The sequence below is a fragment of the Anticarsia gemmatalis genome, chromosome 15 (assembly GCF_050436995.1).
Source record: "Anticarsia gemmatalis isolate Benzon Research Colony breed Stoneville strain chromosome 15, ilAntGemm2 primary, whole genome shotgun sequence".
NCBI lineage: Eukaryota > Metazoa > Arthropoda > Insecta > Lepidoptera > Erebidae > Anticarsia > Anticarsia gemmatalis.
In genome coordinates this window covers 1,627,067-1,642,536 of record NC_134759.1, presented here as the reverse complement: position 1 = coordinate 1,642,536, position 15,470 = coordinate 1,627,067, and the positions used below count along the sequence as shown (strand labels likewise).

The window sequence follows — 15,470 nt, the reverse complement described above, 5'->3', positions numbered from 1 at the left end:
AAGTGTCAACTGAATCAAATTATATTTGGACAGAGAACAGACGCGGCTCGGGAACTGACACAGATTTGTTCAGAATTATAAACACGTTTGTGAAGATATTATTTCGTTTGTTTTGTGCAGCCAAGAGCATTATTTAACGTTAATTTAGTTTAGTTAGTGGTCGAATTAGTGTCAAAGTTGTTCAAGCAAAGATACAAACAAAAATTGTTCCGTGTGAGAATCGACCTTACTTCCTCCCGATGCAATGGTATCGGCCTGGCGACCGTAACCACTGCTCCGCGGAGGCAGTAAAAAAATAGTATTACTACAAATCAATTATGCCTGAGTGAATTTTGAATAGCTGTCTTACCCCCGCGATTCCACTAGCTTACAAAATGTCTTTCAGAAATATTCTTAAATCTACTAATTTTAAACTTAACAAAAACGGGTTCAACTATTTAGTCATAACGTAACAGACAGACAAATTCTCGAATCTATAATATTAATATATTTTATTATTAAACAGTTTTGGAACGAGCTCGAACCCATATGTGACTGGTTTTGTGGATTAAAGCCTCATCTCTTACATACGGAGATGAGTTACGTGCCCCGCATATAGAATTGTAATACTACGTGTATGTACATAATAGCGAATAATATGTAGATAATTAAGATCATTAGACTTGTTGTCTTGTCTTTTTCTTTTCCAATTGTTCTACTGTACTATTGTAGTATTCTTTACAGATTCGAAATTCTGTAGCTTTTTTGCTCTTTATTATTATTATCAGCCCATATTGTCCCACTGCAGGGCAAAGGCCTCCCTTCCCTCTTTCCATCTCTCTGTTTAAAGCTATTTGGTGCCAATCTTTAGTATGAGAGTCCAACTCATCTCGCCATCTCTTTCTTTCCTCCTTTATTTTTATATCTATAGATATGTGAGTTCCAGTTACTTTTACATGTTTGAAGTACCTTATATTGACTAATTCTGTGGTGTAGGCGATAGTGTATTTAACTGTTGATCATGAGGTCTTGGAATTATTCCCGGGTTGGACGTAATGCTATTGGTCTTTACTTTTTTATATTAAACTAGGTTTCAATAATTCTATTCCTTAGTTTATATTTGGTATACGGCAATAGGCTTGCCCCATATTACATGAAACTAACACTGTATATGGTGAAACGTTGATGTGTTTTATACATTTTATGCCTATACGTTTGTATATAACAAGCTTGATAATACGCATAATAATATGCGTTTCTAAGTATATTTATTTTCTAAGTATATTTATATCTAAGGCGCCCATAGCCAGTTGTGCTCACCGGTCGGTAAACGATCTGTGGGTTAAGCAATCCTTGGCGCGGTCACTCAATAGATGGGTGACCGCATAGTGGTATTTCAACTGGTCATCTCTGTGCTTCGGAGGGCACGTTAAAAGTCGGTATCGGTCGTTAAGCCATGTCAAGGCCTTCGGGCGGCTTGAACAACTTTATTTGACACTAGGTTGACCAGTAACCATACAATAAGAAGAAGTATATTTATATTCATGTTCGTGACTATACGAGGTAAACATTATAAGAATTACTCGCATAATAATGAAATAATTATGTAGTCTGTGTTTATGTAAATTTTATGTGAGTATCGTTATAAATTATTGTGTTTTCATGACCTTAATGTGGTCAACCTTTTATCTACAGAAATTATAACCCGGTTTAATGTGCACATTATGTGTGTCGCATAATATAATAAACATATGACCCAAAATTTATGTTGTGAGAAGGCTACTGAATACATTTTTGTAACTTAAAAATATTATAATTAAACAAATCTATATTGTCTTACCATTTTTTTTAAATGGTGGCATTTAGGGGTTTGAAAAACAGATGTTGGCCAATTCTCAGATCTACTCAATATGCTCACAAAGTTTCATGAGAATCGGTCAAGCCGTTTCGGAGGAGTACGGTAACGAAAACTGTGACGCGAGAATTTTATACATTAGATGGTAACATTGTAGAGTTTGTTTTGAACATGTTTATCTCAGAAACTAGTCGTGCGAATTGAAAAATTATTTTACTGTTGGATAGCCTGTTTATTGAGGAAAGCTATAGGCTATAAAACATCACACTATGGCCTAAAAGAGCAGGGTGTAAGTAAAAAATGTTAGAAAACGGGGAAAATTAGTCTTATGTGACGCAGCCAGAGTTGCGCGGGTAAGCTAACTTTAAATTTTAATAAAGATAATCTCAAATACACTAATTAATTTTAACAATTTCCCTGTCCCCATACAACACATTTTGTGATAGCCCCACGTCCACTGGTTTTATGTTTTTTGTTTTGGTTTTTCCAGCCAAAAATCACGAAATTTTCATTTATTTCCTTGATGGGTAAAGGTTTTGCCACACGTCCACGACACATTTTAAAAAATATAGCGCTGCGTTCATATCATAAAATCTGCCCAAAAGTGCATAGGGAAATGAGTCACATGTGACTCATGAACTTATTTCAATACGCTCCAGTGAGTCATATAAGACTCACTGGACAGGGAAGTTGTTAAACTAAATTAAAATTAAACTTTAATACAACGGATTATGTATTATTTATTATAAACTCATCTACTGAACGAATAACCAACACCCCAGAGAGTTCCGTAATGAGATTTTCATGTTCAAAGTACTAAATGATAAAGGTCTTTTCATAGCAGACGTTTTTTTTTATTGCGCTTGTATACTCCGAGGTATAAGCAGTAATGTTATTTTTCATTATTTACACAAACATACATACATATTATTGTATAAAGCTACGCTTTCTTGACATAATGGTCGGCAGAGACCAGAGACCGCCCCTGGGTCCGATCTGTACAATTTTCCCTTGATTCATTCACATCTATACATCTTGTTATACAGGGCACAGTCATTAATTGCGTATATTATTGTTAGATTTTGGTTTCATGCACTGATCAATAGCGCGAATCACTAAAGCCGGTACTGTCGAGTATCGAAAGTTTGACATTTAAAATGTACTGCTAAAATAGTTTATACGACGCCCGTCAGAGGCGCTAATCAGATTTTCTACAACAGTTCTCGATAACTAGTCGGTTGTCGGTAGTCAATAGTAGTAAAAAATCGAGCTACAAATTTTGACACATTGCTTCTTATAACTAGCCAAGTATTGACAGACTTTGGAGGTAAAGAAATCAGTTACTAATCGGCAGTGGTTGAACCATTTTAACTTTAGAAACAGTCATCGTAATCAAAGTTTCCAAGTTGAATGAGCTACTAAAACGTACATTTTAAATGAGATTAAAATACTCGCTTGTATTATTTACTTGGCGGAACGTATTGGTACAACAGCCGGCGTGAAAACTGCCTTAAATAATAAAACATAATACTTTACCTTCAAAGTTTTCATCAGAGGCTTTTCCAAGTTCATGTTCTTTTTTGTTGAACTGGATCCGGAGTTACCTGCGAAAGAATAAGGTTTCAGTATTAAATAACAAACAATACGATGTGGCAAACATAAATCTATTCTAATATTATAAAGTTGAAGAGTTTGTTTGTTTGAATGCGCTAATCTCAAGAACTACTGTTGCGAATTGAAAAAATATTTTACTGTTGGATAGCCTATTTTTCGAGGAAGGCTATATAACATCACGCTAAGACCAACAGGAACAGAGTACTAGTAAAAAATGTTACAAAAACGGGGAAAAATATGACCCATTCTATCTTATATGACGCAAGCGAAGTTGCGCGGGTCAGCAAGTGCAGAATATAAGGCTGTTATACCCGGCGGTGGAGGCAGAGGAGTATGAAATACATCTACGTATTACTATTTACAAATTAAGTCCCATGTAATAAAATGCGCATGCAAAGGCTGGGGCATATTACGTCACTAATCGTGGATAGGTTATATATATATCCTACAAATATTATAAATGCGATAGTTTGTGATGTGAGTAGAGATTAAATACTACTGAACCGATTACGATGGGTATATAGGTAGCTGAAGGCCCAAAATAACACATAGGCCAATTTTTATCCCGTATTTTTAAGGTATCGGGATTTACATAACGGAACAACGAGACGTAACAAGGAATAACGAAAATTTCCACGCGAAAAGTGGCGGGCGGCCTCTAGTCTATATATCAGCCTAAACCTTCGGGTAAGACAGAGCGTGGAGTGTGTAAAATAGCTTAAAATCTACTTTTACTGTAACATTACTCAACTACTTAAAAAGATCAAAGTAAAGGCACTAGTCACAATGTTTATGGGTGCCAACAGTCTCTGTCAAATGTGTTCACGTTCGCGACAGACACGCTAAAAGGTTCTCGCTTTTAACCAAGCTTAGAGAAGTGCATTTTTTCTACTTTACTATAATTTCTTTGGATTTTATTAACCTTTTCTTTAGAAAGTAATTTATTGTAGTATAATTCATTCATTATTATAGTTCAGGTATTAGGTCCTATATGCCAGTAACGTATTTTTTATAGATGCAATTTATAATACCATGTTTTGTTACTTTCAATCAATTTTGAAACTGTTTATGAATGAAAAGGACAAGATATTGTATAACTAATCAGATCTTACACGACGGTAATTAGTCAGACAAAAAGATCCACAGACCTCTGTGGCTTTGCCTAAGTTATCTTTAGTTTTTTTGTACTTATACTGTTTTTATACTGTTTCCAAAGTACGGGCGCGTTCCCACTATGTCGTAACGATTAATTTATCGTTGGACGACTGTCGTCTCTAGCTCTTCCCATTAAACCGATTGTTTGTCGTCAGAAAATTTTATCGTTTAGTGACTGTCGTATCCTGCCCTCCCCATTGTCACGATAATCTGTCGTCACTGCAAAAAATGTCGTAGACAGTAAGTCGTGTCGTTCTATATGTGAACACCTCCATTTAAACATGCCACGACACTTAAAACTACACGATTATCTGACGTCACAACATAGTGGGAACGCGCCCCATCGATACACACTACATAAACACAAGCTTTTATAATTAGAAGCATCGATAAAAAGTTGTAAAAAGTGATGTTAAAAATAAATAAAGCCATTCGTTGTACTCAAACTATTTGTTACACCAAATAGTGTAAAAAAACTTTTTAGTTTATTCATTGTTAGAACATAATACGACGTTGATTTAGCAACACAGTTCCGCGAAAATAGTTTCCATACAAAATTGAATACATTCATTAATTCGACATCGCACGTTCGTTAAAAAATATTTTATTACAAAGCTCTGTTCGAACACCAATTATCTAATGCCGTGTTTGTTATTCATTTGTTTTATATTTTTTGTACCGGTCGCATATTTGAAGTATTTTTCTTTCAGCATCAATTTTTTTAGCGCTTTGGATATATTTCGCTCTGTACATCAGCTTTTAAATTAACTGCATTTCTCATTAACTACATTAGGATGAAAACGAATTAAATTTGGGTAATCTATTCAAAGGAATAGCGAATATAAAATCATGTTATGTAATAACATTCTTTGATTAAACATGCAACGCGAATGTTTAAAATATGTTACGTAATAATATTAATTTTCTATTTATATTGAAAAGTCGTCAACACGCGTCAATCAAAACCCATGGCTAATTTCGAAGGGAGACATTATTTTATTATTTGTTAATCTTTATTTAGGATTTGATTCATAAAGCCATCATTTACAAATAAACAAAAGAGAATTTGACTATTTTTAACACATTACTTTTATAAGTTAAAACAATTAAATTTGAAACACGTTGATGTCATATTCGGACTCAAATGTGTTCAACAGTACTTAAATGAACACAACAGCAATTCAACAATTTCGTAGAATTACTAAATTTGTATTCACATCACGACATGTTTCAAACTATGCGATATGCAGTCTTTGTTATGAAACCAGTAGCGCGATTGTCTACAGTCAGTATAAACTAATAACGAGAATTTGACATTTGAAATGTACTGAAAAATTGGTTCCTATGTCGCCCGCAAGAGGCGCTGGTCAGATTTTCATATAAAATTTTGTGTATTGTGTGTGAGTAGTCCAATGGTATTTATTTTTATTATACTTCTAAAAACCCCTTAAGGAAGTGAAAAGTCGCTTGGTTCCCACAACAATACTATTATATAATAAACATACAACGCAAAATTTTCAGTAACTCTACACGGAAGCCGCTGAATAGATATCACAAAAATTTCGCATACAGATAGTTTATAACCTGGATTACTACAAAGGATATTTATCATTTGATATCTAACTACCTGAACGAAACCGCAGCCAAATGCTGGTACTAAATTATACGGTGAAATCGGCTTAAACTATTGTGTTTCGAACACGCGGACCTGCAATGAATTACGGAGAACAGTGACTATTTATGTTACAATAACCTAATTTTGGAAATTAGGTTTAGAGTTTAATTTATTTTGCCAAGCACTTCTATAAAGTACAAAGTATAATATTTTGTTTTTGCAAGTCATTGACTCAAAATAATAATATTACCGCACGTGAAATGCACCATGGATTAACAACAGTATAATTGTTATGTACCTTACCATAAAGGGTTTTCATTGCGTTTAATGGTCGGTAAAGAATTTTTGGGTTCAGCAAACTTAGTGCGGATATTCTACTGATGGGCTTTATGCATAACTTTGATACTAGGTTGATCACTCACCATACAGGTTAACATTGCAGGTTGGCAACGATTTTCTTATACACGAAATAAATATTTCAATTTACATAAGCAAGCAACTCTAATCGCCTTTTCTATCCACGTGTCTGCTTGATTACTGTCCCACAGCTGGGCAAAATGTTCCTCCCGAACAACCTAGTGTCAAAGTTGTTCAAGCCGCCCGAAGGCCTTTGACGTGGCTTAACGACTGTTATCTTAATTGATAACATCCGAAAGGACTTTTTACGTGCCCTCCGAAGCACGGAGTCGCCCTGATCAAATACCACTATGCGGTCACCCATCTATAGGATGACCGCGCCAAGGTTTGCTTAGCCCACAGATCGTTTACCGACCGGTGAGCGTAACCGGCTACGGGCGCCTCCAACTAACCACTTTCCATTGATTTATATATTTTGTTTCTATACATTTCTTTACAAATAAATTATTTATAGTTTTAGTAGGTATTCTAAATCCCAGTGCCACAAGCTGTATCGTTTGAAGTGTTCATTTGTCCAATAGTCTGTTGTGAAATGTCATTTGTTTGAGATTTAGCAGTCTCTTTGTAGCTCGGGCTTTAAATATTTGCTTTGAGTTAAGACCTCAGCTAATGTTCATTGGGAAGGCACTTGTACATTTCAGTTGCTGAGTACATTATTCTTGTCTAAATTTAGCATAGTTAAAGAACAATGGCAAGTCTCCATACAAAGTTTTACCTGACATCGTTTTGGAGCGTCTATGAATGAAAAAATGTTAAAACTATAGAGTTTCTTTAACTTAAACAGAATCATTAAGATTTTTGGTTTGAGAGGGCCACAAGAAAAAAATATGATCAATTTTAAATTTTGAGGTTATATCATGAAAAAACTTATGTAAATTGCTGTTCTACATTATTTATGTCTAAAAAACAGATTTAGATTACGTGAGAGCAAAGACAATGCATTATTTTACAATTTTGTATAAAAATCTGATGTATATGCAGCAAACAAATGGTAAGTAATGTTAAAAATAGATAGGTACTATACCTACTTTACTAACGTCGATAGTCCATGAGAAAGCACAAGTAGTCGTGAGGGGCAGAGAATTGAGTCCGGGGGCAATGCAAGTCAAAACTGAAGATAAACCAAGAAAGCAATCCTAACACCAGTAGCAAGCAAAGCTAACTAACAAGTTCACAACAAAGTAAACAACTAGTGCTGCTGATAATCAATCATCAATTAATCGATTATTGAAATAATCCAATTAATTATTTTTTAAACGATATTATTAAGATTAAAAACCAAAAAAACTACTGTTATATTGCGACTTACTATTAAAAATATTTTTGATTAAGGAAGTTTTTGTGGATGCTGTAATGATAACGTCAGTGATTACTGTAATGCTATTTGAGGTTTTATTTTATATATTATTATTGCAAACAAATCAAATATGCTAATAAAATTGCTTAAAATAATAAGCTATTATAAATGGATTATTCTTTTCATATTATATATTTGTCATAATCGATCAATCGATTGTGAAAATAATTGATTATCAACATCACTCTAAACAACGGAAGGAAAAAAAAATTTTTTTTAGTGCTGCCATTACACTTTCATCTAATAATACCTGACTATTAATCACAACATTAATAATAAAATATGTAACTAAAACACCTATCAATTATATTTGTTATTTTTTTTTAGCAAAACCTATGTGATTTGTTTTTAACGTTCACTTAATAATCGTTTTTTGATATTTAAAAACAAAATAATAATTTTGAAACATTTTGTAAGTGGTAATACTGACTAAAAGATTATGTCCACTGGATGTGGACGTATTCAAGTAAAAGTTTATTTTGTAAATAATTTAAGCTAGGCTTTTACCGAAAAAGTTAATTTCATCATAAAAAAGGGCTAAATTAATTACTAACTTTTGCACGTGTCCCATTTGTAGACGCTTCATATAACACTTAGGTAAAAACTTGCCATTGTTCTTTGTCTGGTTGTTACATTTATATTTGTGACAAGTTTATGGTATCGCTCGTGTTTTGAAGAAAATAGATTCCAGGTCCAATATTTTGGTTTTTCACAAATTTATTTATTGAAATGAGCCAACGGCGCAGGCCTTTGCTTTGAAGTGTCCAAGTTGTGCATATTACACAGGTAAAGTCTATTCTTCCACACTAATAGTGCGGTGGGACGGATAACCAACACGACCATGTGAGATCAGATTCTGTACCGCTTCCTAACTCCAAGCAATCTTTGAGAATTTCTTAGCAAAATAACTCGACTTTCTGACTTTTTCGACTGATCCAGGATTCAAACCCGAGATCTCTGCGCGGCTTCTACCGCCCACGTTGCGGAGGCAGACAAACAGTAGCGCAATTCTCTACAGTGGGTACTGTCGAATATCGAGAGTTTGACATTTGAAATCTACTGACAAAATAGTTCTTACGGAGCCCGGTAGAGGCGCTAAACAGATGTTTGTAAAATATCGATAGCTAACCGGTTGTCGGTAGTCGATAGTATTAGAGAATTGAGCTCCTGAAGTTATAAAAGTATAGAAATGAATAATATTATAAATATACAGCAATGCATTTGACTCGCAATTTATTTTCTCGCACATTTTCAGTGAGTTAATATAATACGGTTCAAGGAAAATTGTGTAGCGAAACAGAATAGAAGTCATCGAACAACGCTTCAAGTTATAAGTGGAGCGTTACCTACTTTCAGAGTGTTATTCCGTGTTCCGATACTAAAATAAAATAGCTTTTGTGTACAAGTATTTCTTTATAATATTGTTTAGAATATTTTGTAGTTCATTTTATTTTTTACTTCACGCTTTTGATATAAGAAAGTTTAAGCAGAGGTGTACGGAGTTATCAGTCCAAATATGGACATTACCAAGCTCCGGGTTATTATTGAAAGAGACTATTGACATTCCCGTGTAATTTAGAGAACCTAAATTGATATACTTTTTGATAATTACTGTTACAAATATTCTTTTTTTTTAAAGACTACTCGCGCACATAGAATTGTTCCTGTGCCGCGGGGACTTTTATAAACATAAAAAATACTGACTCAAAGCACAACCAGACCCGAAACAATTATTTGTGGATCACACAGATACGTGCCGGAAACGAACCCACCAACCTCACAACGCAATGGTAATGGCGTGGCGACCTAAACCACTGCGCCACGGAGGCAGTGGAATTCAGAGATTAAAATCAAAACGAAAGGAATCGTAAAACCCTACAGTCAGCTTTCATAATATTTAGTATTGGTATAATAGCTACATTAAGGAAGGATTAAACTACACTGTTTGAGAGCGAAGTAATCACTATTAAAGCGAACGAAATTGCACGGCACAAATATTTATAACATTGGGTCAAACATTCTACTGAACCTTAATCCGTTAATCTCAATACTATTCAATTAATTCAAATCAAATAAACCCGAATCGATTTTAGTTTAAATTACATCGATTTAAATCGGTTCCACTCAAAGCAATTCAATTTGCTAAATAATTAAGCCATTTTCCCTTTAGGTACGGCTATCACGAGCCACTTGCGACTTAGTTATTGAAACGCTATCTACTACTTTTGGATGAAAAATTGGTCAATACCGATATTTTTTTTTTAACCTATACTCTTCCATATATACCTATAAATGGTAAAAGTATTTCTTTATAACACAAAAAAAATAAACACTCGATGAAAATATTAAAGGTATTCAAGGTTCAAAAATCTAAGATTCCTGTTTATTTTTTCTAATGCGTTCATAGTAGTCAATCTACGTCCTATGTATTCGGAATGAGAAGCAATTTTGAATAATTAATTACTCCACATGAAGCTACTGTCCATATTTTTTAATCAACACGTATTTATAAAACTCTTCCGTTACGAAACTACTGAGGATAGGAAGTTGAACTGTGATATGAAGATTCCTTAAGAAGTGTGGAGGAGCACTAAGAGAGGATTTTCGGAAATTCTCCCCAAATGGCAGTAAAAAGGGGGATTTACTTTTATCTAAAAGGACGTAAACGGAAAGTCCGAACGAAGTCGCGGGCGCCCGCTAGTTACTTATATGTTCTTAACAAGGCTTGATTAACCATCCCATTTAACTTAATTAATAACTAATAGGATAGATTAATGTGTCCTTGGACACAATCATCTATGGACTGTTCGCATCTGACTATCATCGCATCAATTTTATGCTAACAACTCTACAAAAAGGCCTTAATATTGCCTATAAAGTATACATACGTCCAAGGTCCGCCCTTCTCCATAATAAATGAGGGGTAGCAACCTGTTTCCACAAAAACACGATGATACATCGTAAGTATAAATCACACTAACTTAAATTGACTTTTTCCCTCAACTTTCACCGAAACTCTCAAGCTGACGGAAAAGGGATTTTATAATAACTAGTACTTGAAAAAATGCCAGTACATTTTTGAACTTGAAAACGTGGAGTGTGTTTGAAAATACTTGAAAAACTATTACATTTGCTACAAGAAAAGTTGCTGAACATTTTTACTTTAAAAGCGCTTACAAGTTCATGCCACTTACAGAAATCTTCGTGTATTCGTAAGAAATACTGGTGCAAGTAGTTATCGGCAATTTTCGTGTTGACCCTTTTGCTATTTTATATTCTTACTAGCTGACCCAGCAAACGTTGTTTTGCCATAAAAATTAAATAAAAAAAAACATTGTCCAGCGGAAAAAAATTTGAATCTAAACCATTCTCAGATCCCCTTGAACACACACAAAAAATTTCATCGTAATCAGTCCAGTCGTTTAAGAGAAGTTCAGTGACATACACACTTACAGAAGAATTATATATATAAAGATTATGCGAATTATAACTGTAACGATTGTAAAAAATATGTAGGAAATAGCAATTACTTAACAATTTTATTTTTTCTTTTTATTTAACTATACGGCCATGATTATGTGTATCGTGAACACACAATTTGGGGGTCTTATTTGTGATCACGACTGGTTAATCTCAGACGAAACGTCGGGCGACAAATAAGGTATATTAAGTCTTTATACATCAATTTCGTATAATATATTTTTTGCTAATGAAAGCAAAAATCATTTGCAATATGTTTTAATTTATTTTATTTTACTGATTTAAAGTTAATAGATATTTTATTTTTAAAAACCTACATATTATTTGCTGTAAAATTCTACTAATCTCCATTTAGCTATTTAACCCTTAACTGTAGTCGTGGGTCCAGTGGACCCATATTCAATCTTCAAACGCGTGTAAAAAATAAGGCTCGTGCCTTAGCGACTCCCACTTCTAGGTACCTTCCGCCAGCACGCCGGTGCGCGCAGGGGAGAACGGACGCGTTTCGCTCGCAACTGCTAAGGTGAGTTTTGATGAGCTCGTGGGTCCATGGGACCCACGACTATAGAAACGTAACTTTTTAGTTGTTACTCATTCATTTTACTATTTTATTTTTTTCGGTTATTTGTGATGTCAGACCAAAGAGATATGTCTACAAATATAGATAATATAATAGAGCAGTGGTTGAACACAGAATCGAATTATGATGAAGATGAAACTAGTGGAAATTCACCCATATGTCGAAATAATGCTCCAACGACTGTTTTGTTTAGAGTATTGGACATGAGTGCGGTGAATGCTTTTATCATCCAGCAAAGTCATGAAAGAGCTGCAAAGATGACAAGGATGTTTTCGAAAGGACTCGCAAAAATTTTGTGTGAGCTTACATGTAAGAAAAATGCTATACCTAACCAAAAACTTCCCACACAACTGAGGACAATTTGCTACAGCTCTCAATCTAAAACCAGCACCAACTTCGTCATCTGCAGATAAAGAAAGCCTGAAATTGGAGAGAAATAAAGGGAACAGGTGTTCTATCTGTCCACCCAACAAGAGAGCGAAGAGCCTACACTTATGTCCTAAGTGTAAACTACCTATTTGTATGACTTGTGCAAAGAATGTATGCAATTCATGCTTATAATTTGTTCTTCAGTTTGATATGTCAATTTCTTTTAGGAAGAAGATTTTTAGTTTTTATGATAACTTTTTTTAAATTTGTTATTTTTTGTACACGAAAAAAGTTGTATTTAGTTTTTTTATGTTACGTTTATATTTTTTACGATTTTTTAAAAAATATATGTTTTTAGGTTAATTGAATAACAACTGATTGTAAAAAAGAGCCATTTAAGGAGGGAATTAAAGTTCCTATTGTTGATTTTCTTTAAGATTCTGATTCTTAAAGTTTCAATGTAGAGTTTAATAAATATAAATGCGTAAAATATAAAATATTTTTTGTTTTATTACATCAAAAGTAGAATATGGGTCCCCTGGACCCACGACTATAGAAGTGTGATTATTTTTCACGACTTCAGTTAAGGGTTAATCATACAAAAGCATCTCATTATAAAATGAACATTGCAGAATTTGGTGCTAATTAGGCATACTAATTAATAATGTATTCTACGCTACGAGCAATCTAGTCAAATGAAAACCGTGGGTATATTTGCATATGTTTTAATTTATTATTGATGGTTATATATTTTTTTTAAATATAAATTAAAATATACATAAGATTTTTGCTGCCATAAATGTTTGACATCGTCGATGTCAGTCGATCAGTTTTTGTTTTTGTTTACTTTTTAGGGGTGGGGTTCATTACCAGGCCCTCAAAAAAAATGTTAAGAAATATGATTCCGAAAATATACAATTTGTTTCATTTTTTAACCCTTCTCCCGCACCATGGATTGTTCTGGAGTCGCTGGGACTTTTGTAAACATGCAAACAACGGTCACAAAGTACAACCACAAATATTTGTATAGTAATCAAACTGATGACCTCGCGACGCAATGGTAGTGGCGTGGCGCCACACCAAATTAATATAACTACACACTGAAAGACAACTATACATTTAAATTAATATAACTGACTAGAGCATTTCATCGAAATCCATCTCACCTATAGTATCAGAAGCAGCAGAAGAAGTGCAGCAGGTCTTCTTGAGAAGTCTTCGGATGACACCCTTCAGGTCCAGGGTGTAGGAGCCGTAGACCAGGGGGTTCATGCACGAGTTGGAGACAGCCATCACGAAGAGCAGGTCTTGGACTTTCGGAGACACTCGGGACGCTGATTGACGGTCTATCATGTACCTGAAAGGAGGAATAAGGTTTAAATCACGTTTTATTATTAGGTCGGGGAAATTATTTCTCTACACAAAAAAACTCGATATTTGGGTACCTCACGAGCTCACTCAAAAGAAACCTAATGAACCGTGTACTCATTTGTGATTCTTGAAGCCAAAGAGAATTTATTACAAGTTCATACATGCTGTATAGCGAAAAGACTTTTTCCCCGACCTAATATAATGGAATCAATTTGGAAGTACGAATTTAATAATGTTCTCCTAGCCGATAATCTGCTATGGTAACCAATTTCATTAAAAATGGCCAACACTGCAGGACTTTGTTTATAGTATACACCAGAGTGCACAATACACATGCACTCGCTATTCCTCCACTCTCATAGCCTCGTAAGACCGACGGCTTTGCGTACTTTCCGATGCATGGAAGTTTACGACCTCAACTTCCTAACTCCGGGCAATCTATAAGAAATTATAAACAGGAAAACTCAGAAAAGGGTTTCTGTCCCGACCCAGGACTCGATTCCTAGACCTCTTGCGCAGCAGTCGCTTATACTACCGACCGCGCCACAGAGGCCATGACCTTATAATAACATATATTGAAATGAATAATTAAATAAACTTATCACAGTATTTAGAAGAAATCTTTTTTTTTTCGATTTATATAAACTAAAATTACAGAGAACTAAGTTAAAGGTCGTTACCTAACCATGTGGTAAGTTGAATGACATAACTGTAGACCACGTTAGCAATTTAGCATGATATTAAAACAATAGTTTCACCGCGTTTCATACAGTATTATAATTACTAACCAACACGTGTCACTTGCGGTAAGCCGTAACGGATTACTGTCTCAGCTGTTGTCAAGTTAGTACCTACATACGTACGGCTTGTAATCAACGCGGGTTCCATACGGACTCTATACAACAAATAATCTTCAGATATAATATTATAGAAGCGACTTTAATTGTTGACGACCAGTGACGAAGCTGTAGCTCGATTCTCTACCACTATCGACTGTCTACAATCTGCTAGCTACCGAAAAGTTTTGTATGTCAATCGGCTCAGCGCCTCTAACAGGTATTGTAGAAAGTATTTTTGCATTTCATTATTAATGACAAACTCTCGAAGCTTGGTAGTACCGACTATACAGAATCGTGATACTGCTGTTGTTAAATTAGTATGTAATAATTATAATTAAAGCGGGTTCCATAATATATCGATTCTAAAGATACATAACAAACAATCTTCAGAGATTTAAATTCTTGACGACCAACAAATAAAAGTAGATTTTAATGTACAAGTTTAGCAAAAGTTAGTTTTAAATGTTAAAAAACTGTAGCGCAATTCTCTGACCTATCGACTACCAGAAGTTTTATTATGAAAATCTGGTTAGCGCTTAGTAACTTTTTTGTAGTAGATTTAAAATGTCAAACTCTCGATTCTATAGTACTGACTGTAAATTTTCTATCCCAATGTTTTATAGTTGAACTTATATTAAATATACTATCTTAATTTGTATGCCTATATTCGTAGCGTAAACCAACCTTTGAATTGATCTCTGGAGAGGTTTTTATTTTGTTTATGCTCTAAGAGGAAAACTTGAACCGTAAGTTTTCGATTAAAAAAGTATATTGTTTGAAACTACTTTGTCAAGAAGCCAAAGAAAGTCATAAAGCGCGGCAAAAACGTAAACAAAAAT

General features: G+C 34.3%; 1 protein-coding gene across 1 annotated transcript in view; it reads right to left on the bottom strand.

The window, feature by feature from the left end:
* Positions 1–15,470, bottom strand: part of LOC142978832 (adipokinetic hormone/corazonin-related peptide receptor variant I-like) — a 116,092-nt gene that overhangs the window by 14,860 nt on the left and 85,762 nt on the right. The window contains exons 6-7 of the mRNA XM_076123422.1: positions 13,588–13,778; positions 3,371–3,438 (exon numbers count right to left, since the gene is read on the bottom strand). Coding sequence (XP_075979537.1) covers positions 3,371–3,438; positions 13,588–13,778 — 259 coding nt within the window. The remainder of the gene's footprint in view (positions 1–3,370; positions 3,439–13,587; positions 13,779–15,470) is intronic.